The sequence below is a fragment of the Prinia subflava genome, chromosome 25 (genome assembly GCF_021018805.1).
Source record: "Prinia subflava isolate CZ2003 ecotype Zambia chromosome 25, Cam_Psub_1.2, whole genome shotgun sequence".
NCBI lineage: Eukaryota > Metazoa > Chordata > Aves > Passeriformes > Cisticolidae > Prinia > Prinia subflava.
This window is the reverse complement of record NC_086271.1, coordinates 5,288,602-5,313,667: the sequence shown is the minus strand read 5'-3', so window position 1 is coordinate 5,313,667 and position 25,066 is coordinate 5,288,602. Positions and strand designations below refer to the sequence as shown.

General features: G+C 49.6%; 1 protein-coding gene across 1 annotated transcript in view; it reads right to left on the bottom strand.

Annotated features, from left to right (window-relative positions):
* GRIK1 (glutamate ionotropic receptor kainate type subunit 1) overlaps positions 1-24,786 on the bottom strand; it is a 102,303-nt gene extending 77,517 nt beyond the window's left edge. The window contains exon 1 of the mRNA XM_063419358.1: positions 24,554-24,786. Coding sequence (XP_063275428.1) covers positions 24,554-24,680 — 127 coding nt within the window. The 5' untranslated portion in view covers positions 24,681-24,786. The remainder of the gene's footprint in view (positions 1-24,553) is intronic.
* Between the last annotated feature and the right edge of the window lie 280 nt (positions 24,787-25,066).

Genomic DNA, 25,066 nt, shown 5'->3' with positions numbered 1-25,066 from the left:
GCTGCTTTATTCTGGGCAAATCTGAGACCTGGGGGGCACAGTAAGGGTGGATCCCTGCCATGACTTCATCACACCTTTATGGTGAATCTGTTTCCATCACCAGAGAGTTAATGACACTTTCATTCTTAATGAAATTAACTGCAGCAATCCTTGGTAAGAAAAGAGGCCCACTGGCAGGGTACCTGATGGCTGAGGCTTGGAGTCAGGATGTGCACGGGGCAAGAGCAGAGATGGCCACACCAAAATATCCTGTGGGAAGGATGTGGCACCTAAAAGCCTGACCATTTTTTTTCCACGGGTATCAGGTGATCAGAGATACCACCCACCCACAGTGTTCTGGGACACCAAACAAGCTGTAAGAGGAGAGGATGAATGGAGGAAAACAGCCTGGAGGTTTTCCTGGCCTTTTTCTCTTACAGTCCTCGAGGATGTCTGCACAGAAAAGCACCTCTTCATTCCAGTGTAATAACACTAAGCATTACCTTCCCAGTTGAAACTGATAAAGTTATTTCCCCCATAATCAGCGAGCCTGCATTTTATCCTGTGCAATTGGGGAGATAATGATTAGTATTTCCGTGCTGGAAATTTTGGGACTGAACACAGATTAGAGGGTAGCTGTCCCCGTGCATGTTGTGCAATCACTGGCAGCTAGAATTAATCAAAGCTAAATTTTCTTCCCAATTCTGCAGCAGAGAGTGAGGATTCCTGTTAGTTCTGCACACGGGGAAGCACAGAGGGACCCACGGAGGACGTGGAGCATATGGCAGATAAATGGGAAGGGAAGCAGGTTTGCATAAGTTGTGTTTTTGGACATCAGGAGGAATTTTTTCATGGGAAGGGATGCTACACCTCCCCTGGCTCCTTCTGGAAGACAGATCTATTTGGCAGAAAAGCAATACTCCCAACCTTTACCTAGGAATTTCTTCAAGTAGCTCTTAGCTATCCATGCTCCTCGTCCATGGGAATTTAACTGCAGAGGTGGAAGGCAGGAGATGCACCACAGGGGCTGAGGTGGAGGCTTAAATCCTCTCCCAGCAGGAAAGATTTAAGGGTTTGAGGGTATCCATCCCCAAAGTGCGCAGCTGGCAGCTCCTGCTCACACAAATCCCACAACAGGGAAGGCTCCTGCCCCAGAACTGGGATCCCCGGTGGGAAATTTCCCTCAGCAGAGGCTGAGATGAGGCTGCAGCCACACCTATGGGAACCAGAGCAGTCCAGCTGCTGTTCCAGCACTCCTGCTCCTCCTTCTACAGCCTCAGGTGGGCTAAACCTCTCCTCAGGCGGGAAGCAGACGCCAGTGCACATTTCTTGCCCTGCCTGCAGCCCCTCACTGGTGTAAATGGAAACGAATGGCAGCCACCCAGCTCCAGCAGCTGGAGCTGTAAAGCTCCCATGCATTACAGAGTGGGAAACACTCGCTGCACGTGGCCAGCAGCAGCAATTCAGTGCCAAATTATCCTACCTGATACATCACACAAGAAATTAGCTATTACCTACCTGTGCACCGGCAGTGATTATTCATTCATTTGGAAATACATTTCTTACCAGAATAAGGAGCAGTGCTTTTCTCTGAGCCTGGCCTGCACAAAACTCACAATTTATGATTTCCAAAGGCCTGGGTTGAATATCCCTTTAATCTGGTTAAGATTTATCACCTGAGAAGCGCAAGTCTTGTCTGCTTGTGAAGAGAAAACTAAAAATCAGATGAGGAATAGTGCAGCAAAAGTTTAGTGTGTGTTAGTGTTTCACTCGTAAATTGAGATATTTTTCTGCTTTACTCTCTCAGCTATTTCAGACTGCTGTGCAGCAGTCTGACATGGTGGATAGTTCATCAGCCTGTATGTCTTTTATTATTATTACCCTTACAAAAAAATCTTGAGTTTAGGAGAAACAAAACAATAATTTTGCAATAATGTCACAACACGCTGGGTAAGAACATAATAAACCTTGTTATTATGGTCCTAGAATAGCAAGGAATCACTGAGCACGGCACACAAGAGCATTCAGCCAGAATGCTTAAAACCACCCCGTCGATAAAATGGAGTTCCAAACTCAAAGAGACTCACAAAGAGCACTCAGCTACAACCTTTGGGTCAAAACCTGGATCTGCTCCCATTGCAGCTCTGGGTCCAGACGTTATGCCAACACATAGTGACTGGGGGAGATGATGGAGCTGGGAAGGTTTTGGGGGGAAGGGACATTGAAGAACACACAGTCACACCCCTTGCAATGGCAGGTTCACCTCCCACTGTCCCAGGCTGCTCCAAGCCCCAATGTCCAACCTGGCCTTGGGCACTGCCAGGGATCCAGGGGCAGCCACAGCTGCCCTGGGCACCCTGTGCCAGGGCCTGCCCACCCTACAGGGAACAATCCCTTCCCACTATCCCATCTATCCCTGCCCTCTGTCAGACTGAAGCCATTCTCCTTGTCCTGTCCCTCCAGGTCCTTATAAATTGTCTCTCTCCCTCCTTCTTGTGGATCCACACAGGCACAGCCCCACGAGCTGGCAGTGCAGGGCTTGCTTTAACAGTGCTGACACTCTCTTGGCCCTAAGTTTGTACCATGAGCGTGCTCAGGGGACAGAAGTTCAGCCCCTGAGTCTCTGCTGTGCTGCAGGTCACAGCCACTGCACGTCCATGCTGCAGCACCCCGGGATTCCAGGAGATCAGGGAGCAGCCCTTGCAGGTGGGGGCTGAAAGGGCATTCAGGAGTTTATGGGAAGTTTTGGACATGACCTTAGGAAGCACTTTTTCCCGAGAAGGTGCTTTACCACGGGCAGAGGTTTCCTGGAGAGGTGGTTGATGCCCAAGCCTGGGGCTACTGTGCCAAAGGCGCCTGGGGCTACTGTGCCAAAGGCACTTGGATCTTGGCTGGAGGTAGGGCTTGGAGCCAGAACAGAAACTCTCCACCACATCGGCTTTTGAGGCTCAAAGTTCCTAAAAACGGAGCCCAGAACTCCCTTGTCCTTCCTGTGCACCCCAGCAATGCCTGTGGGTGGCACTTCCCTCCCAAACGCTGAGCCTGCCACCCAAGCAGAACCACAAGGAGCTGATGCAGACGAATTTCCCAATCACGAGGGCCTCTCCAGCACGGAAGAGTGCCAGGAAGCTCTCCAGAGAGCTGCCAGGCTGAGTTCTGCAGTGACTCTTCACTCCCACATCATCAGAGCCCTCCCTGCCAGGGCTGCATGCACAGGACGGATCCGCCTCGCCCCGACGGGCAAGGCTGGGGACCCTGGCACAGGCAGGAACAAGTGTACATTTGGGGTCATTATGGATTGTATCTGTAGTTATCACTAATATCACTCATTAGTGATTGCTCCTCGAGCTTCTAATGGGGCGTGAAACGCCATCAGAAAGCTCTCTGCCTTTATCAAAATATTCCCTGTTTCAGCAGGAATTCAGAAGCTGGCACCGGGGCCTGATGCAAACTGTCTGCTTGCATATGGTCTGGCAGGAGTGGGAAAACATGTGGAGAATTCTGAATACACTGCCTTCCAGAACACTGGTTCTGAATACACTGCCCCCCAGAACAATGTTTTCTGAATACACTGCCCCCAGAACACTGTTTTCTAACAGCCCTGACACACTCAGAAGCAGCACTCTGAGGCCACCTTGCAATACAAACCCATCTCATCAGGGATTGCAGGAAGTGCATCAGCACAGCAGTGCTGCGTGTCAGCAGTGCCATTGTGTGCCTCCAGCACAGGGCATTGGTCTTCCCCAGAGAACAGGCTCTGGAAAAGGACCTGCCTGTTCCTTCTGCCTCGGGCTGCTCCACCTCCCAGCCCACCTTCACACCCTGGAGAAGACCCAAAACACACAGCAGCATGCTGGCACAGGCACCTGAATGAGCTGTTGAGCCAGGACTAACAATCCATTTTCTTCCCTCAATACACACAAAAGTGGAGCTCTCTGACAAGCTGGATAAAGAAACACAAAGGTTTCAGAGGAGCTTCCTGCACCGAGGGGAAAAAGCAGCCTCTGTATTAGGATATCAATCCATCATTATTTAAGGATGTCACGAATTAGCTCAGCCTGGACTCTGGCCTTTACCTCTCCTATTTTTTCCAAGATTGTGAGGAAAAAGCAGCTGATTCTGGATACAGGATTTATATTCTGTATCTATTCTATCTTCAGGGACTTTTATGGGCAGCAGGAAGGGATGCAGAGGGATTATCAATGTCTATCCCTTGGGGAATCATCCATGGAAACACAGTGCTGATCCCACAGCAAGAGTTTGGATCCAAACCCAAATCCCTCTGAAATCTGCCACTTGGCTAGTCACACTTAGCCTCAGAACAGAAATCACATTAACTTTTAAATATTCAGAAACTATAGTGAAGTTATGAGGCCTAAAGGTTTCTGTGGCTTTTTGGCTTGGCCTGTAACTCCCAGGAAATGTTTCATCATTTCATGGTTTGCATCTACCCAAAATTCCCCAAGCATTCCCTGAGTCCCAATTTTTACATTTCCATTCCGTTCAGGTTGGAAGTGGCACAGGATTAGCTCAGCTCATCAGGAACATCAGTTCAGGGTAGTTCACAAATAATTACATTTTAATGAATTCTAATAATTTGCAAGCTGATTTTTATTTTGTCATTTTATTAAGTAGGATGCAAAATCGTGGATTTATCAGCACAAAGAAATTCCTTATCTTGCCACAAGAAAAAATAATCCATTTTGGGGTTAAATTTGTATTTTTGGGGAATCATAAGAGTTTCTGGGCAGAGACAGATCTCGTACTTTTCAGCTTCCCAGTGTTACAGTAAACACAAGATGAGAAAAAATACACCACATCGAGAAGTCTGTGATAAGAACATAAGGAAGAGATTGAATTTGGGGCTCATCCATTTTTTTCATGTTCCTCAGAAAGAGGAATAAAATCAGCTCAGAAGAACATGGGAGAAATATAATCTTTGGATCACAGTTTTCATTTTCCTCCAAAGATTTAGGTTGGGGGTTCCTTGGATTTTATATTTCTGCTGTAGACTCCACTAAGCCAGACCAGAATGGCCAAGTGACAGTGGGGCTGGGAGAGGTAGGAATGGGATCACATCAAAAGAGAGCAGAATTCCCCCCTGCAGGTTAGACATGCTCTTAAGGTGTTTAAATCCTCAGGCTGATAAAGTCAAATGGCAAACGGGGCATTGCCTTAGGGAGAAATACCTCCAGTGACAATGTGCTTCCCAAACTGGGCACCAAAGCTGGTACCCAAAGTGCTCCCCTGTGGATATCCCAGCTCCCCAAGGCAGGAATCACGGCAAAACACTCAGGATAACCTGCACCATGTCAAAGGGAGGCTGAGGAAGTGAGTGGCACCTGCTAAAGGAGTTCATTTGCAGCTCTGCCTTGCAGGTCGAGCTGGTCAGAGCTGTTCGTGTTACATTTTCCCAACGAGAGGCAGCACTGCCCTCAAATCCCAGACTGATCATAAAATGACAGAGCCTCCTGAGCTGCAGGGCACCCACAAAGATCATCCATCCAACCCCTGGCCCTGCACAGACACCCGGGAAATCCCAGCCTGTGCATCCCTGAGCGCTGTCCACACAAATTTTCCCCAAATTGATGATGTTACATCTGTGGGAAGAAAACAAAGAGATGCTTTTTACGTCTTCAGGTACATCAACACACTGATTTTCACATCTTTGCAAGCATGCACAGCAGTGTTGAAGAAAAGCCTGATTTCTCAGAAGGGATCTTTCTCCTGTTAGATATTCATCTATATAATTATTTTCTGGATTCAGGTTTTCTTCCCAGCTGTTCACCTGCTCCAAACTGATGACTACAAAATGAAAGGTATTTCCTACTAAAAGATCTTTTCTGCTGCACAACAGGAAATCTCCTTGGAGATTTTGCTCCACCATGACAGGGGCATGAGCCTTGTGTTTGTGCCCCAGCTTCTCCCCTCCGTGTCCCTGCTCCGTGGGGTCTCTGGCACAGAGGACAGTTGGATCTGGCTCTGCAGGGTGGCTGTGCAGGGCAGGGCAAGGCCCTCTCTGGGGCCTTCAATAAATTGAACATTTATTGCCTCAAGAACCCAGTGCAGTGCTCAGGATTTTGTTCAGTGGCACCTGGGAGGCAGCAAGCTGAGCAGGGAGGAGTGGCCCTGTGCCAGGGACCGTACAGGAGGAGATGAAATCCATCCAAACCAGGAAAACAACCCCATGGATCCAACTGCAAAAAGAGACAGAGCAGTGCCAGTGCCATGATGGACAAGGTGGGGGAAACGAAGGCCAGGAAGGGGAAAACACAGAAGAAAAGTTGGCAAGAGGATATTAATTCTTGCTCTAACAGCACATCTAATTCTCACACAAAGGATGGTCCTGCAGAGGTCAGGGAGCACTGTCTGAAAGGCAAGAAGGTGCAATGAAATAGCACTAAAAAGTACTGACTATCCCAAATTAATTCCTTTAAATAGATGGCCCCTTTGCAAGGAGCTGGACACACACCATAGGATCTGTCAACGATGCCCATGCCTGGTTAAAAAAGCTGCCAGTTTTATAAGAATTTGTGCCTGAGGAAAAGGAACACCAGGAAGATGTGGCCAAAGTTATTCTATTTCTCCAAGATAAAGTCCCAGCTGTGCCTGATGCCCACCTTGTCCCCAGCCCTGAGCACTGCGTGCCACATCCAGGCCTTCCTTGGACACCTCCAGGGATGGGGACTCCAAATCTCCCTGGGTAGCTTTTCCACTAAAAATTCTTCCTGAAAATTATTAAAATTGAAATCATACCACCAAGTTACTCCACTGCTTTGCTTAGACATCACTTCCAAGAGACTCACTCTTCCCACCTCTCCAAGGAGTGGCAGAGGAACCGCAGGAGCAGCCAACATCCCTGCAGGATCCAGGATCTCTGAGAGCACACAATTGATCTCTTCCAAATGTGAACAGCTCTGCAAACCCACCATGTGACCAGACTCCCCCTCCTCTGGCATTCAGCACACCCAAAAAGAGAAGCAAAACCCTGCTTGTGCCAGAGGCTGATTTTTCCTTCCCCCTGCTGAGTCCACCTTGGAGTTTGCTTGGAGGGAAGTGCCCAAATTGCTGCATGTCTGAAAAGAAGCTGCATCTCTTCTGAAAAAGCCACTGCGTGTATCCACAAGGCAACAAGGAAAACAAAATAAACACAGGAAAGAGCAAACTGAATTTTTGCTTGAGCACCACATCTACTTAGAAGTATCTGGACCAGAACCAAAGCACAAAATGCAATTTGAAGCAATTTTTCAGTGTTCAAGCTATGAAGTGAAATCCATACTTACAACAAAAACGTCTTCAGAGAATTAAGTTTTATTTGCCACTTAAAGTAACGCTCAGCCTGGACAGGTACTGCTGGCACTGTTCATACTTCTTAGGAGAGCAGCAGGAAAAATCACTACAATTCCACAGACAACCTGCAGTCACCAGTTTTCCACCAGGGCTGCACACCACTGACCTTGACAAATGAGTCCTGTCAAAGTGGCTTCTTTTTCCCCCACAAACCTCCTCTGTGGTCAGTTTAGCTCCTGAGGCTGCTCCAGCCCCTAGGAACTGCCTCATTGGATCAAAATTATCCCCATCAGATCAAACTGCAATTTCTCCTTCAATTTTCTTTGACTAAGGAATCGGAAAATAGCAGACATTGAGTTAAATGGGAAACAAACCATCAAATCCGTGATTTATTCACGCCTGAATCAAACATAACAAACTGGGCTTTTAGCAGATGAATACCCCCACAGCAGAATAGGCTTATTTATAAAAATTAAATCTTTAAATGTGAGGACAGCAGACTTATGTTCATCTCTAAGCACACACACAAGAAGGAATAACCCAGGAGGGGGATTGTAACCACATTCAGGCTGGAGGCAGATGGGAGAATCCCAGGTTATTGATGGATATTGAAGGATGCCATTTTTCAGGAAAGGCACTGTGACCCTCTGTTCTCACAATCCTGGCACAAATTTGTGGCTCCTGAAGGGACTTGTCAAAAATAGAGAGCTGAAAGTGGGGCAGAGTTTGGGCTGGGATTCCCTCCCTCCTCACCTCAGTCCCATGGGCAGGGAGCAGTCACCAGTGACCTGCCACACTCTGCTCTCTGCTCCACAACCATTTATTTTTGAAAAACTATTAAAATTTAAATTTAGAAAGTGACATTTCAGTGCTTAAACCAACGTCAGGCAAGAGAGTGCTGAGCCACCCTGTGCAGGCTTCAGGAGAAGGATGGATATTCTCTATTCTCCCTAAGTATTTTATTTGCCTGCTTGGGTTTTTATTCACTTTTTGTCCTCTCTATGTTGACAGACTTGGGGAGGGGGACACAACAAATGTGTTTGCACATTGCAAAAGCACTCGTGGTGAGCTTGTGTCTGAAGTTTCTCATCTCAGAGCTTCCCCACAATGCTCTCCTTTGGACAACAAACAACTCCAGCTCATTTCCCAAACCTGACTGACTGACACCTCAGAAAACCCCACACAAACCAGACAAACCAGAGTCAAAACTAAGCTTAGGAAAAAAGAAAAAAAAAAAAAGAAAAAAAAGAAGAAAAAAAAAAGAAAAAAAAAAAAAAAGAAAAAAGAAAAAAAAAGGCTTTATAGCTCATAGGATTGATATATATAAATAGGGGTTTAATCTTCTAGGCATGAACAGAGCTTCAATTTCTTCAGCTTCTGTGTGGCTGAATCACAGGGAGCAGCAAACGCCATCCTGGGACAGCTTCCCAGGGAAAAACCACCCCAGCATCCACACTGCACTAGATTTTCAACAGGGGAAAGCTCCTGGCTCCTTTCTGAGCTTATTTTAGGAAGTATATAAGGCAAAGAAGAACAAAGTGTCCAAACCGGCATCTTACACTGTCACAAGGGAAAAAATAAAAGGGCAAAGGAGGATTTTTTTAGAATGCCCTGAACCTGAACACCTGGAAAACCTTATGAGTCAGGGGCATGAACCAAGGCAAACAGCCTGGTTTGTGTTCTCCTTTCTCCAAGTGCTCCCTGTAGGAACAGCCTGCAGGAGAAATTGATGGGAAGCTCAAAAAAACCATCCTGCTGCAACTGCCTGACGTGGGGCTAAACCCCAAACAGGGCAGGAGAAATCTCCTGAATTTACCCTAAAGAAAGGAAAGCTGGATTGGGTGAGGAACCTGCTCCCTGACTCACTGTCCTGAAGCCTTTCAGCTGAGCCAGGGAATCAAAAATAAAAATACACAGTGTGTCTTCTGTCTCTTTCAGCCCTCATGTACCTCATCCTAAGCATGACAGAAACTTCTCAAAAATCAGAACGAACTATTGGACAAATGAACCTGGGCCTGGGCAGTGAAGGGTTATTGCAGTGTCCAACAAAGGGTTATTTCCATTTCCAGTACAGGGCTGTTTCCAAGAGGTAGAAATGAAACAAATCCCCAGCGTTTGCTCTCTGCCTACCCTGTGCTGGCACTGACAAGGCCACCCAGTGGCACAGGCATCTCCCTTTCTGCTGATTTGCAATCTTTGCACAATTAAAGGATGGAAACTCGGTGCTGCTGGATTTCACTGCAGTTTGGAGTTGCATTTCCCATTTGCTCCTCTGAGGAGTGCATGCCTGGCCAGCACCGTGCTCAGCAGACATCCTGTTGGGGCTTGTCTACACAGATATTAAGTGTCTTTATCAGCATCCCAAGTGGGGGAATAAAAGCCGGGATTGGAGCAGAGCCAGGGAAGCGCTCTCTCAGCACAGCACGGCAGCCTGGGCTGTTCTGCAGCCATTTACTGACCCCCCCTTTGGCCTCAGCTCCCTGTGCTCATCCAAGCAAGGGCGTCCTTACAGCCCTCTGCCGACTGGCACAGGGAAATCTGGAATGTTTCCTACCCCACAGAGGGCAGAGAAACCAGATTCTTCAGGGAAGTGAAAGGCAGGGGAGGTAAAGGTGATTTTACCACAAGTGCTTTAATGGAGGGCTGGGCAGTGCTGGATTAGGGGTTGAACCCGATTCTTTCAGAGGCCTTTTCCAAATGGAATAATTCTGGGATTCTTTGGCACAGAGCAGTGAATGTCTCCAGTGTTTGTGTTTCCCGGTGTGTGTATTCCTCAGGGAATTTGCTCCTTGCCATGCAATCTCCCATGCTGGGGAAAAAGGAACCCCCATGGCTCATTCCCTGATTCGCCATTCCAGTTCTCTAGTCAGGAAGTAAAGGAGCACTCGCCCCTCCCTGGGGCTGTAAAATGCAGTTTTAAACACCTAATCCTTTGGGAATAGATACTTAATCAAATGTCATGATCTCAGGAATCCTTCTGTGTAAAGTCCTCCTGTTGTTATCTGTCTTCCCCAACAACAACAAATCCAAGAATTGCTTCCTGACTCCCGACATAGATTTCAGGATTTGAAGAACTGCTCTTCTTTTTTGTGGAAAATGGGTTCTCAGCTCTGCAGTTGCCAGAATTCCTGCATGGCAATGAAAAGCAATGGGATTGGTAAATATTAATATAGCTGGATAGGACTGGACAACCACAAACTCCCCGTGTCTTTTTAACGTAGGTGCGTAAATACCTATTACAGCATTATCTGAGGACAAACACAGCGAGCAAAGGTCCAACTCTTCTTTCTCATAAGTGACTGACCCCCTTCACAACAGGAAAATGGAGAGAGCTCCAGAAAGCAGAGAGATGAACGAAAGGCAGGGGGTTGTTTTCACGGGAAACCTTGCCTGGGAGGGGGGACAGCTCACCTGGAGAAGAGGGAACTTTGTGTGGGTTGCAGAGTCTGATGTTGTCCCTGATGTCCTGATTTACACATGGAAAATGGGCACTTTCTTTACCTTGCTGGCTGTCCTTGAAGGGCTGTGTCCAAAAATCTACAAAGCCAAGGAGAGACTTCACCTCAGCAGGGCACTCAGGAAAAGGGGAATTTTTGGGAGATCAGGAGATGCTGCTCTGCTCAGGGAGTCCTTTTCTGGCAAAGGGACGAGAGAGAGCACAACCAAAAGCACAGATGCACACCCCAAGCTGTGAAATCCCTACTGCTGTTGTTTAACCTTGGAATTTTCCTGCAGGACCAAAAAATTCCCATTAGGATGACTCCAGAAGGAAAAGCAATCTCCCTCTGTTCTCTTAGCTGGTCCTTCCCTCTCAGCAAGAGAAGCTTCTTGTTTAGCCATAACTAAAATTGGGGTCCAAGTTAATACTGAGGGGAGTGGAGGCTCCCAGCCTTGGGGATGGAGATTTCAACAGATGGAACAGAGCAGAGAAAATGGGATGCAGATACAGAAAATAGCGAGAGGGATACAGGCAGAAGATTATCCTCTCCAGCTGATCCTTTTCATTTGTGTGGATACAGGCAGATGCTCGGAGAAATGGGAAAGGACCGAATTTGAAAGGGATAAAAGAAAATGCAGTTTGATACAAGGGATAATTAACTCGGGGAACGTGTGGCTGCAAGGTGATCCTGAGAGCTGAGGGTTCAGGGGATTCAGGAAAGGATGAGAACAGCTCCGATTACATCAGATAAGATTAAATGCAGAATTCATGCTCGTTGGTAATGGGCAAAACACCAGAGGGTGAGGAGCTGGGAATGAGCTTTCTTGAGGGATATCTTTCCATAATACTCCATTACAGGGTTTCTAATTTCATCCTTTCAAACCTCTAACACTGAGCACTGTTTGACATTGAAAACTGAAATGAAAAAGCTCCAGAGGATGTTCATATTGTAATTCCTCTGATTTATGTAACCATTTCTGGGAAGTGCCTATTTTCTGAAAACAAACTGCCTGAGCATGGAGGTAAAACTGCATTTCAGTATTTACCTGGGTGAGATTAACCTTCTGTCTCTGAGCCAACAATGAATTTGATCCATGCCCTGGGGCCCACTTGCAGCCCCTTGGGCAGGGTGTGTGACCTCAGCCTCCCCCAGAGACCTCCTAAAGGAGGAGCCCCCGTTAAAGCCGTGTTCATTCACCCTGACACCCTGCAGATCACCTCTGGCTCCCAGGAAGGTGGGAGGCCTCTCAAGGACTGCCAAAACACCTCTGATTGAGCATCTGTGTCCCCAGTGCCCTCCTGCTCCTACGTTTGTGCCTGGGGGCAGGAGGTTCTGCAGGATGCGCCTGGCACTTCTACCATGTGCTCGATAAATGTTTGTGGCTGGGCAGGAACAACCCAGCAGATTCCAGCTCGGAGGGGAAGTCCATTTGCTGTGATTTATCCACTTGCTGCAGAGGATAAACACTGATGCCATCGTGATTGCCCCTTGTGAAGATCCTGTCATCTGCAGAAACCTGTCTGCTCCAACTGCTGTGGCTGCTGCTGCACAGCAATAAACCCTGCAAGGGGACTGGAAGGGACAGACTGGCCTGCCTGGGTACTGCCACCCACCTCACTTTTAACACTGCCAAGGACAGGAAACTCGGTCTTCCTCACAGTTTGGCTTTTCCTCACCCTGCCAAGAAACACTGAACGTCTCTGAGTCTCAGTTCCAAGGTATCCCCAAAAGGAAAATAGAAAAACCCTTTACTCCCTGTTATCTGCAACATTCTGGTACTGCCTTGGAGGATTTCTGAGCACATCCCCATGATCTGCTGGATGTCTGAGTTCCCACTGCAGTGTTCTCTCAAGTTTGGGGCACAACACAGTGTGCCAGGATAAGAGAAGAGTGTTTGAGAATTTCCTGACAGTTCTGGCACTAAATCTCACAGCCTGTAATCTCCTAAGCATGTTGCTGGAAAGCACTGGAGTTTCACTGGAAACTGGGCATAAACACAGTCCCACATACTTAAGATTATCATCAACCTGCCAATTCCCTCTTATCTGAGACTTTTTTCATTTTATTCCCTTCTCTTTATCCCCTTTGTGTGCTGGTGCTTGAGCCCGTGGTGACAGGATAGCACAAGCCTGCAGTTCAAAGCTTCTGCAGGACTCCCATCCTGAATCCCAGAAAAAACAGCACCTCCAGCAGGGGAGAGGGAAACCCTTTGATTTCGTGCTCACTGCCCCCAAGAGATGAGTGCAAACTGAGCTGTGGTGAGGCTGCAGGTCACACTGCTGCATGAACGAGCAGCAGAGCACTCCTGAGCTTCCCCTGCTCCTGGATTTCCTGAGACAGGTTTGCCTCTAAGGAAGAGAGGGCTGAGCTCCTGATGGGGCTGGTGGCCCAGAACTGCTGTCCAAGCTCTTCCCTCTGCCGTGTGCCCACACGCAGGCTGCAGGGAAGGCAGGAGGTGTTGGTGTATTTCTGCATGGCTTGGGTGGAAGCAGCACCACACCTTAACCCAGCAGGAAGGAGGAACCCCCGGATCGAACCTGCAGCAAAAGCACAAACTTCATGTGCAGCTTTGGTTCTGATTGTACATCAGAGAGTGCAGCATGGGCAAACCTGCATTTCGGCTATTCCAAGTATAAGCTAATTCATGGGCAAGGTTAATCCAAGCACTTTAAATTCCTTTCTCGGACAGGTTTTCTAGGGAAAAGTAGCTGAGTGCATTTAGAGATTGATTCTGGAGGGATTTTATTTTTTTTTTTTAAATGTTCACTAGGCATGAATACAAAGGGGATTTTCCACTTTATAGCACACCACTCTGGGCCTTTTTTATTTCACTTTGGCTCTTTCCAAGCAGGAATGTGCCAGGCTGCCTGCAGTTCCTCAGATGAGTCCAGGCTTTGGAAATGGTGGGGGCTGCCACTGCCCCCTTCCCTCCACTGCTGCTGCCCTGTGCAGGCTGATTGACTCCCCACCCGCAAGGCTCCCCACTTTGGGCTCCTCCTCTCCCACTCTCACTTCTCTGAGCAGCTGTGCCAGATGATGTTTAAATATGACCCTTTTAATCAGGTTACTCAGTGTAATACAAGCAGAATGGTGATGAGATGGATGCTGTTACTGCGCTCCCTATTTTTGTCTCCATTGATCCTCCCGTGTCTCTCATGAATCACCCTCCTGAAGAAGTGACAGGTTGATGTCAGCCACAACAGGCTGTAACAATATTAGCTCCAGCACGAATTCAGCATGACACCAGAATTGTGTCATGCTTGACCCTATTTGATATATTCGTGTACAGCATCGGCAGCTCTGTGCTGAGCTGCACAGAGCAGGGGCAGATCCTTTTCTAATCACACATTTTTGTATCTAAAGAAAGGTTTGTGCTTTTACTGCTCGCTGCCCTGGCTCCAGGCATGGGATTGCACGTAAATAATAATGTTATTTCTAGAGACTGTGGCTAAAAGACATCCCAGCTATTCATTCCAGCCTCCTCATTCCATCCTAGCTGGAATAACCCAAGCCCAACAGCACTGGTTCTTACAACAAACCAGGGAATTTGGGTGTCCTTCCCCTGCCTCTGCACTGGTGGGAAAGGCAGGGCAGGGAAGGAAACCTTTGCAGAAGTGGGAAACCTTGGCAAAATCAGCGGCTGGAGATAAAACAAAATAGGAGGAGGCCTTTTCCTGCTGATTTCCTCAAACTCAGGGAATACAGAACCTTCATTTGCAGTTTGGATGAGCTGCAGTAAATTGCCCAACTGTTCTCCTCTGCCAGAATAATGCACTTGCCAGAACCTCATCACTATAAACTGCTGCAGCTCCATTGACTCCAGCACAGGCAGAGCTAAAGGAGTCTTTGGGTCATTTGTTCTTTCTTTTTTTTCTGAGGAAAAGTGTTCTGCCACTTAAAACAAAGGGCAGGGAGCCAGAAGAGATGATTTTGTACCCAATTTTCTCACAGATTTTCTGTAAGAACTCACAGATAAGAGCAAGGGCTTGGATTTGAAAGAACTTTTGCAGTTAGACTGACTAAATTTAAAGCTCCTGTCACTGAAATTTCCTGGAGAAGCTGGATATGAATTCATTGGGCTCTACCTGTGGCCAATGAGGTTTCTAACAAGGTGACTCATGTGGGACAAGGACCAAACTTTGACTCTTTGAAAGCCTGTGCCCCCTTTCTTCAGCACCGCCAAGAGCAGAAAATATTAACTATGAGGCATGAGCTTGTCAGCACCACTTTCCTTAGCAGGAATCCAGCCTCATTCTAAGAACTGCCATAAAATACACTCTTGGTGTTGCAAACAGATGAGTGCAGACATAAAAGTCTGGCATTTTAGCATTAATTAAAGCTCCCCAGCAAAGTTTGCTCCACATCTCCTAAATTACCTTGTTTAAATTCTTTTTAACCACCCCAGTTCTCACTGTGCTTTGGTACCACAGAGCAGCTCAGCCCCAGCTAAAAGGCAGGGACACCTTCCACTGTCCCAGGGTGCTCCAAGCCCTGTCCAGCCTGGCCTTGGGCACTGCCAGGGATGCAGGGGCAGCCACAGCTTCTCTGGGAATTCCATTCCAGGGCCTGCCCACCCTCCCAGGGAAGGATTCCTTCCCAATATCCCATCTCACCTGCCCTGTGGCAGTGGGAAGCCATTCCCTGTGTCCTGGCATTCCAGACTCTTTTCCAAAGTCTCTGCATCTTTCTTGTGGGCTCCCTTCAGGCACAGGAGAGACACAGTGAGGTCATCCCAAATTTCTGTGTCCAGGCTGAGCAATCCCAGCCTTCCCCGTCTTTCCTCCAGCAGAGCTGCTCCATCTCTCTGGCCTGGCTCCAGCAGCTTCATCCAGGTCCTGCCTGTGCTGTGCCCAGGGCTGGGGCAGCTCTGCAGGAGCAGAGTGTAGCAGAAGTGGCCATGGGGAGCCCTTCCCCATGAGCGCCCTCCAGCCCCGGGACGTGCCCACCCCAGGAACTGTGCTGCCGTTTCCAGCCAGCAGTGTCGGGGGCTGCTGTGCTCTCTGGCTTTTGTGTGCACCCATGGGAGGCCGTTCCCAAGAGGAAACGCACTAAATTCAGCCCCAAAAGAGGGAACAAAACTGTTCCTACACTGCATACCATGGGTGCTGTGCATTTTCAAAGGAGGCACCCACTCAGCTCTCTTCCAGGGGCTTTGTCAGACACAGACCAAGCAGAGCCAGGCCAGGATCTCCCCATGCTGGAGAGCTCAGAGGAGAGGGCTGGAGCCAGGAATTCAGCCTGGTGTGAGTGTATGGTGCCTGCTGCAAGCATGGTTTATTTAGATCCCCCTGTATCCCACGTACATGGGGTGTCTGGAGGAGAGGGGCTGCACACAGCACAGGACACATCTCCACATCTCCCCAGCGGCTTTTCCCTCACAGCTGGGATGTGTGGATGAGCAGCAGGATTGCAGCTCCCCACAGCTGTTGCTGTTCAGGGCACATCCCAGCCTCCCTCCATCTGCAGATGCCTTTAATGTCAGGACATGGCTCAGCCCCAGGCCGTGTCCCCGGGGAAGGGAAAGGCTTGGGCAGCAGAGCGAGAGGCAGCCACACTGGGGCACGACAGGCTCTTCATTGCAGGGAGAAAAATCTCCATTCTTTGGAAAACACTGCTCAAAAATTTCATTCTCCTTCAGCTCAATGGAGCAGCCTCATCATTTACAGCAGCAGATAAAGCTGGGAGATGTAATGTGAAATATCTGAAGCGGTTCTCCCCCTGATTTAAAATGCACCTTGGGCAGCAGAGCCTGAACTCCCCTTGGCGTGTGTTTCTGGCAGATAAGTAAACAATTTGGAACTTTCTGAGATAGTCACAGTCAGGGATGCAGGAGCTCACATTAAACTGCAGCTGCAGTGCCCCACTGATAAGGTTTTGGGGTGGTTTGGCATAGCTGAAAGGAAGTGGTGCCGGAAGAATAAAAAGCTTTTTGTGTACAAGTTGTTGGATCAGAGATAGCAAGAAGAAAGACATCATTTTTACAGGAGAGCTCTGGAAGCGGCCTCGGTGTCAGGGGTGAAGCTCAGGCACAGAGCAGGTGACAGGGCAGCTGAGCAGCCCCACACTGGGACAGAAGGGGCAGCAAGGACAGGGGACAGGCTGGGAAGCTCAGAGGACATTTCTGTTGTGTTTCTCACGGGGACACAGAGTCAGACTCAAACGTTTTCTTTAAACACCTAAGATTTAAAAGTGAAAGCCTGGAGGATGGGAAACACCTCCAGATGTTTGGAAGAGGATTGGAAATACCACACTAATGTTGACTGAGCAACTCCAAAATCCCAACTCTGTTACCAATTCCACAAGATTTCTGCCTCCTTTCCTGCAGCCTTTCACCGGGGCATTTTGCATTTTACATTTGTAAGTACAGGCAAATAAATTGGGCTTTTAGCAGCCTATTAGGCCATTTTTCTGGGAATCACAGCACGTGCTGAGCTGGAAGGGCTCCGTGGGGATCCCCCAGTCCAACTGTTGCCCTTGCATGGACACTCCAGGATCCCCACCCTGTGCCTGGCTGTCCAAACACTCCTCACACTCAGACAGGCTTGGAGCTGTTTGGCACAAGCCCAGTTGATCACACAAAATGAATTTGAACAATTCTGAGTGAAAACAGCCCAGCAGTGACTCCACATCCTTCTTGTGCCCTCTACCAAGTATTTACTCATTCCTCTCCCAGTCCAAGAGGCCAGGAGTGATCATCTCTTTGATTTTTAAGTCATTTCCTATGCCCTTTCTTAATTCTAAGATGAATAATAGCAACCAAAACCAAAGCAAAATAAAAATGTTTTGGTCAGAAATGGTAATTTTGTCTCCAAACTGTGGGGAGGAATTCTGAGGTGGCTTCCTCATGGTTTGCATAAGAGCTCTTGGTGGTTTATTGCTCCAGATTTTCTGTGGCCAGCGGAGCTGTGATCAACATGGGACTGCTGAAGTTATTCATGGTGCATTTCAAGTGCCCAGCCCCGAAGTGGCAGTGACTGACAGTCCCTGGAAAAGTGTAGCACAGCTCCAGACATGACCTAACTCTCAAGCAGCCTCCCGTGTGTCAGTGGCACCATCAAAGGGAGTTTTACATGTGTCAGCCTGTTGCTGCAGCAACCTGGCTGCTCCGACTGCTGATAGGCACAGCTCTGCCTGATCCGGGCTCAGATGGCTCAGATTAATCCCCTGGGACAGTGCCAGGGAAATCGGGATTCATTTGCAGTTCCTCGAAAATGAAGTGACAGTTCCACTGAAACGACTCCTGAAATTCTTCCCGTTCCCCCTCCCTCATCCATAAACTTTATGGGAATGGCTGCGCTGGCACAGGGCCCCAGGACGGCCAGGAGAAAGCTCTTGGTGCCACAGCAAGGAGTTCTAAAATGGATCTGGCTTTTATTGTGTATTTTCCTGAGTGTGAGCACAGACCAGGTTATTCTGGGAACGCAGGAGCTGCTTTTGGGGGGTTGTTTTCCCTCTGGATGTTTGCATGTCAGTGCACCCAATTTCCACCTCTTCAGATCCTCATCGGGGCTGGGAGGGAGGCAGTGAAAGCCAAGGACTGTAAGCACTGGGCTCTGCCTTTCCCAAAGCCAGAGCTCATCCCAGCCAGCCTGGCTGCAGGATGGCATGAGGACATGTGCAGCTTTGATGGAGACTTCAGGACTTGGAGGGACATCTCACATCCCTGTGGGTGCTCCAAAAGCCTCTGCTCAGACCCTGCAGGGAGCAGAAGAGGCAAACCCTGCGCTGGACCAGACACAGTGTAAGAGAACAAGTCTTGGCTTTTGTGCGTTGGTCAGTGAGCAACAGACCAGGAAAATCCTTCACCTTCTCTCCCAAAGTGCACAACACCCTTCTGGAAAGGGCTGAAAACCCAACATGCTGCTGCTGGATCCAAAATACTTATGGTTACAGAGGGCCTGTGTGCCATAGTGGAGAAGACTGTGGGAGAGCCAGTATGGTGGAAAAAAGGGCATTGTAAGACCCCAAAAGCACGGATTCCCACTGGGACACAGTGGCCGTGGGCTGTCTCCATTGGCCCTGTGTGGGGGTTCTGCTGTTTGCTCACCCAAACTCTGCGTTTCGGGAGGTGCCTCTGCGCTCTGACTGCCACTTCCACCCAGCCAGCCTCCAGCAGGACCCCGGTGGCACCCGGCAGGGTGGGAGGGGGCTGCTCCTGGACCCCAGCCAGAACCAGAGTGCTGCAAACAGAACTTGCCTTGAAATGGGCCAAGTTTGGGTGTGCAGAGCCGGGGGAAAGACGTGGGAACAATCTCAGTGCTAAAAGAATTTATAACTCTCCTCTTTTAAACTTGTGCAGTCTAAAAGCTCGAAGAAAAAAAAAGACAAACCAACAACAACCCAGCTAGAAGGCGTGATTGCAAAAAGCCTGGTGGACCAAGAAAAGAAGCTCAAAACGGAAACTTTGACAGCAGTTCTGCCTCTTTGGCCACAGAACTGTTCCCCATTTCCCACTGTTTGTGCCACCCTAATTTAGTGAAGCCCTAAGAGTATTCAAGGAACCTTCTGTACTGTCAGAGAAATGAAAAAAAAAAAAAAGAAGAAAGAAAAGAAGTTACTTTAACAGCCCTATCAGATACTGGCTCCTGTAGCTGAAGTGAAAACAATGCCAATGTGGAATAATGGAGCTGTTTAAAATGGAATCTTGATTTTGCCCTGAGAAAGCAAATTCATCGTTTGAGAGCTCATAATTTCCTGGAAAATACCCTATAACCTTCAGCAGGGAGAGAAAGGGAAGGGTAATAACCTCCCACTGCAAAGCTTGCCCAAGATCATAAACTCATTACTGCAAACTAAAATCTAAAGTCGACCCAAACTAGGACAGACTAGGCTTGCTGGTCACAGCCCCAAAGCTGTGCAGTAAAACTAATCAGTTCTGGGATGGGATTTGTTTCTTTTGCTGCAGTACAATCTATAGTTTAGTTGGTCAAATCAAGCCTTTCTGAGAAAAGAAGATTAGAGGCAGTTGTTTAAAGTATTGAGGGGGGAGCAGGATTTAAGCTTTATTACTGACCAGGATGTACAAAACAGACTGTAATGAAAAAACAGTATTGGGATTGTACTGCCAGCCCAAATGGGAAATGTTGAGAGAGGACAGGGCCATATGGAGGGGCTTAGAGCTCAGGCAAGGGGAAAAGCCCTGTGAATCAGTGCAATCGGGGTTGTGGGGAAGCCAGGAGAGTTAAAACAACGACTGTCACACCTGAACGCCACAAACAGGCTGCTGGGCAAGAGAGAAACTCCGGGAAGTGGCTTTGCTGCCGTTCGGAAGGAAGGCTCCTCCTGCCCAGAACCTGATAGCAGGCTCTCCTGGCTGGGCGGGATTCGGGCCGGTCCCTCGTGGGGATCCAGCCGTGGGAGCTGCCCCAGGGCTACATCAGGGAGCCCCACAGGCTGCCCCGTGTGCCGGTCCCGGGATACACCCTGTGAAAGGGAGGGGGAAAGGAGGAACTGCCCCAGCACAGGAACTGCCCCAGCACAGGCAGCAGCTGCTGTCCCCACAGCCCAGTGACTTCTCACTGACACAGCAAGGGGACCTCACTGAGCTCGCCCACGTTGCTCCTGGGATGCAGCACTGCCACACTCAGATTTGACTTCAGGATGGGTTCCTCAGGTTTCTCTCTCCCTCAGCCATGCCCAAACCACCCCAGCTCTGGTCCAACCTGGACAAACCCAAGGTGTCTTGCTCAGTTTGCACTTCCTGGGCTGTTCTCCACCAGCCTTCAGGGACAGGTGCTGCAGGACAGAAGCTGCTCACACCCTGTGGTTTGGTTAACACAGCCCTGGCTACCTGGTGCAAACTCACCAAGGCCCTGCATTCTGGAACATCTGAGGACTATCCTGCACCTTCCCAGCTCATCTATTCCCAAGGAGGTATTTAGGATGCTCTGAGAGTGGAGGCCCAAACTGCTGATTTTCTGGAGAGGCCAGGTCTCCTCCCAGGTTCCCCAAGCCCTCAGCAGCCCTTTCCCCCTCCCCAGCTGCCAGGACATCCTGGCACAGCCACTCACCAAGGCAGCAGGAGTTCCTTGCTGAGGGGCTGCAAAGCTTTTTGCACCAGCCTTTTTTAGGGATTTTTAACTCAATTACCCATCTGAAGCCAGACAAACTTTGCCCTGCCTCCTCCTTGCACAGTGCTCTCAAATCCAGCGAGGAGGGAGAGGCGTGAAAATCAAATTTCGATGCTTTGGTAACAATCCTTAGAAATATTTGCAGCAAAATAGCTTTCCCTATGTGTAGAATAAGGAAACTTGGGTAAAGCGTATCACAAAGAATCGATAAACCACTGGGCATTCAGAGCCTAGTGAACGAAATGTATTTAATGTCTCATCATCTGGTGAGAAAAATGCAGGTCCACTTCCTATAATATCATAAAACAGAATAACTTGCAGATATCTAGTAACAAATGCTGTAAATGAACATTTTTCATGATGTTCAAATATGACAAGAGACTTTCCAAGAGGGGTTTTTGCCATTTCACGCTGATGAAGCTCAGATGTGTGATGGTATCATCCCCTTCACAAATTAAATCTCAAAAGGAGTTGGCAAAAAGTAGCAGATTTGCAGAGAAATTAATGAGGTTTCTGTCTTTATCATTCTCATAAGGGAAAAATGGCAATTTCACACAGGAATAGAACTCACAGCTTTAGCCCTGCTTGGGGAAATCCAGGAGAGAATTTGAAATCTATACTGAAAATTTCAACTTACTTGAAACTGATGTATTGTGGGTTAGGTTGACTTGCATGTGTTTGGTTTAAATCTGGTATTTTTCAGTTGGAGATAAATGTTATGGGCTAATCCTGTATTGTGGAAAACACGGTTCACTAAACTTGGGAATTTTGCTGGAGCAAGGAGTAAATCAGTGCAAAGGACGAGCGCTTATGTAAATATTCCATTTACAGAAACACACAAATTACTAAAATTCCTGCTGGTTTCTATCTCCTCATCCCGAGCAATTCCAACAGACCCTGAAACCTGCCCATTTGCTCACTTCCAGGAACTGGTAATCTCAGAGACAATTCCAAGATTCATCCCAACAACTTCCCTTCTGTGTGGAATAACTCCAGTGCTTTGTTAAGAACTTGCTGTTGGCCAGTTGTAGCCCATAATTTTTCACATATTACCACTGAATTTCCCCCTTATAACCTATTCAGAAGCTGTATTGCATGTCCAGGAAAGAGAGCTCTGCATCCAGCACTAACAAATGGATCATTCTGTTGTTGCTGAGATGTCTTTGGAAGCTGTTTCTGCACTGGAGCATCTGCTCCAGTTCATTGCTGTTCTTCCTTGGAGATCATTTATTTCATACAAGTGGTACAAGTAGCACAGATAGCAAGGACTTGGCGTAAAAACTGAAAATTCCTTGGAATTCATTAAAAATATTGGGGTCGTGAACTTTAAATACACTTTAATGTAAGACAGCGTGGAGGGTAATGTGCAGATAAAGATGGTATTTCCTTGGACAGCTCTGTTAGCTCGTGTGCCAAGGGAAAAGCTTTTCAACAGGAGTGGGGAAGAAATGCCCAGTAAGGCACCAGCATCTTATTTTATTTTATTACTGAGACTTAAAATTCTATCTTATCTCAAAATCCATTACTTTTATCCTAATGAGTCCATTTTACTGGTCACACTGCCATCCCTCATTTTTTGTTTAGAGAGCTGGAAAAGGAGTCATTAGTCACATGCTGAGCAATAACTAGAATTCATATCACTCACACGTCCTTTCTCAAATAATTAAACATCAGCAAGACAATCCATTCATTTCTATTACAAGCCAGAAAAATAATATTAATAAAAAATAAATCTGCAAGCTCTCTGACAGTGGCAAATGCAATTAAACTCAGTGTATGACTCTAGGTACAAAGTGCTGCCCCATTGTACGGCGGCTCTTCTCTTCCCTTAATTAACTAAAACACGGGGAAGGCGATCTGATGGCTCGATGGCACTTCCTTCACTGTCAGAAATGCTTGGGTGTTATCACAAAGAGATTTGGAGGAGTTCCTGCCATTACTCCTCTCTGACACCTCCGAGAGCGACAGATTCCACAGAGAAACTTTGCTGCTGTTGGCGGATGTGAAGGATTAATATTTCATAACCTCATCGCTTTACAGGCAGCATAACCACGGCAGTAATATTTTATTTTTATATTTTATATTTTATATTTCCTGCATTCCCAGCCCTGTAACACACCCGGAGCATCGATTCCCCTGCACATCCCTCTGCACGGGTGCGACAGAAAGTGGAGCAGTTTGTCGCCTTTATGGCTCCTTCTGTCCTGGTGACAGCGCGGACTCAGCGCCGGGGTCCCATCCCTGCGTGCCCCGAGAGAGCAACTCTGACCCCGAAATTCCCCCGGGCTTGCGGCAGAGCCCGCACCCCACGCACAGCAACCGAGGGAAAGCAACTCCCCGAGCCCTGCGGGCACACCGGAGGCAGCACAGGAGCTCTGCAGGGCGCAGGGCGGCACAGGGAGCACCCCCAGCTCCGCCCGGCTCCCTGCGGGGCTGAAGGCAGCTCTAAAGCCGAGCTTTCGACCTGCACACGGGCATTTAGGCTGGGCTCAAGCCCTTCAAACACTGGCACGCTCCTCCTTCCTTCAGCGCCTATTCCCACCAAACCGGAGTGAGTTAAAGCAGCGCTTCGCGCGTTTCCAGAGCATCCCGCTGCTGCCTGTGGCTCAAGGATGTGAACAGCACTTTCTTCCCCCGGTTTCACGGGGGGCAATTTCCCTGGATTGCCCCTGTGTTTGTGGGATCGCCCGGCTCTGAAACACCTCCCCGGGGTGTTCCAGGGAGCTGCTGTGGAAGCTGAGCGGGGTTCAGGATTGCCGGGTCACAAGGCACCCATCTTCAGCTCCGCACGGGAACGCGCCTCTGGGAACCGCGGGGTGCTCTCCCCGCTGCCATAAACAGCTCCTCTCTTTTTCGCTTTTTCTGTTTGTTTCCTTTCCGCCCTCCCCTCATGTTCAGTGTTTGCCAAGCGAAAGAGGGACAGACAGAAGCAGCGGCGTGCCAGGTTCTGCCTACATCTTTCCCACAGTCTCTCCTAACCCCGAACTCTTCCGATACTTTGTATTCACCGTCTCACTTGACTGACACAAGAAACCCACTGTAGGAAGAGAGGCTTCCTGTGAGCCGAGCCCCGTTTCCATGGTGCGGAGTTTTCTACTTAAAAATAAATTCGCGTTTCGCGGAGTTTTCCTCGGAGCTGCCCCTGCCCTGGGCTAGAGGCAAACACGTCCCACATCCCCCCGTTCCCCTCCGGAACCACAGCCGCCCTGTGGACACTCCGCACCCCTCGGCACAGATTTTAGGGTCACGGAACCCTTCCTGCAGCGGGGACAGAGGTGCCCGCCCGGCTTGGGAGCCCCTCGCACCGTGACCCGCGGGGCGCCCGGAGCCGACACCCCGCAGGCTCCGGGGATGCTCCGCCGGGATCCCCGCGCCTAACTTCGCCGGCACCGCTCCCCTGGGCCAGCTCTGGGCAGCGGCCCCTCCGAGCCCCGGCAGCGCAGCGTCCCCGAGCATCCCAGGCATCCCTAAACATCGCCGAGTATCCCTGAACATCCCCCAGCATCCCTGAACATCCTCGAGCATCCCGAACGTCCCCGAGCATCCCTGAGCATCCCGAGCATCCCTGAACATCCCCGAGCATCCTCGAGCATCCCTAAACATCCCCGAGCCTCCCCGGGCATCCTGAGCATCCCTGAATATCCCCGAGCATCACCAAGCATCCCGAGCGTCCCCGGTTCCGGAGCGGCGGCTGCCCCCCGCGGGTCCCACTGCCCGCGGCCGGGAGATGCCCGGAGCCCCAGCCCGGCCCCGGCGCGCCCCGGCGGCACTCACCGATCCGCAGCACTTGCTGTGCGCTCCGGGGCAGCCCCGCCGCGGCGCAGAGCAGAAGCAGCAGGAGCCCTCCGCCGCCGCCCGGGGCCGCTCGGCGGGGCCAGCGCGGGCCGAGGCCGCTCGCCATGCTCAGTTCATGCCGGCTACCCCCGGGCGGGCCGGCTCCGCGCCGCTCCGCGCCGCCCGCCCATGGCGCGGGGGCTCCGCGCTGCCGCCGCCGCGCTGCCCGCGCCCCCAGCGCCCGAGGGACGGAGGGAGGGACGGAGGCACGGAGGGATGGGGCGGGAGGATCCTCCCGCGGGGCGGCCCCGGGCTCCGCGCGCACGGGGACACGCGCGCGCACACGGGGACGCGCGCGCGCACACGCGCAGAGCAGTCCGGGCGCTCTGGGACAGGGACAGGGACGGGGACAAGCCTGGAACAGCTGCCCGGGGAGGGCGTGGAGTGTCCCGCTCTGGAGACATCCCAGACCCACCCGCACGCGTGCCCGTGTCGCCTGCTCCAGGTGGCGAC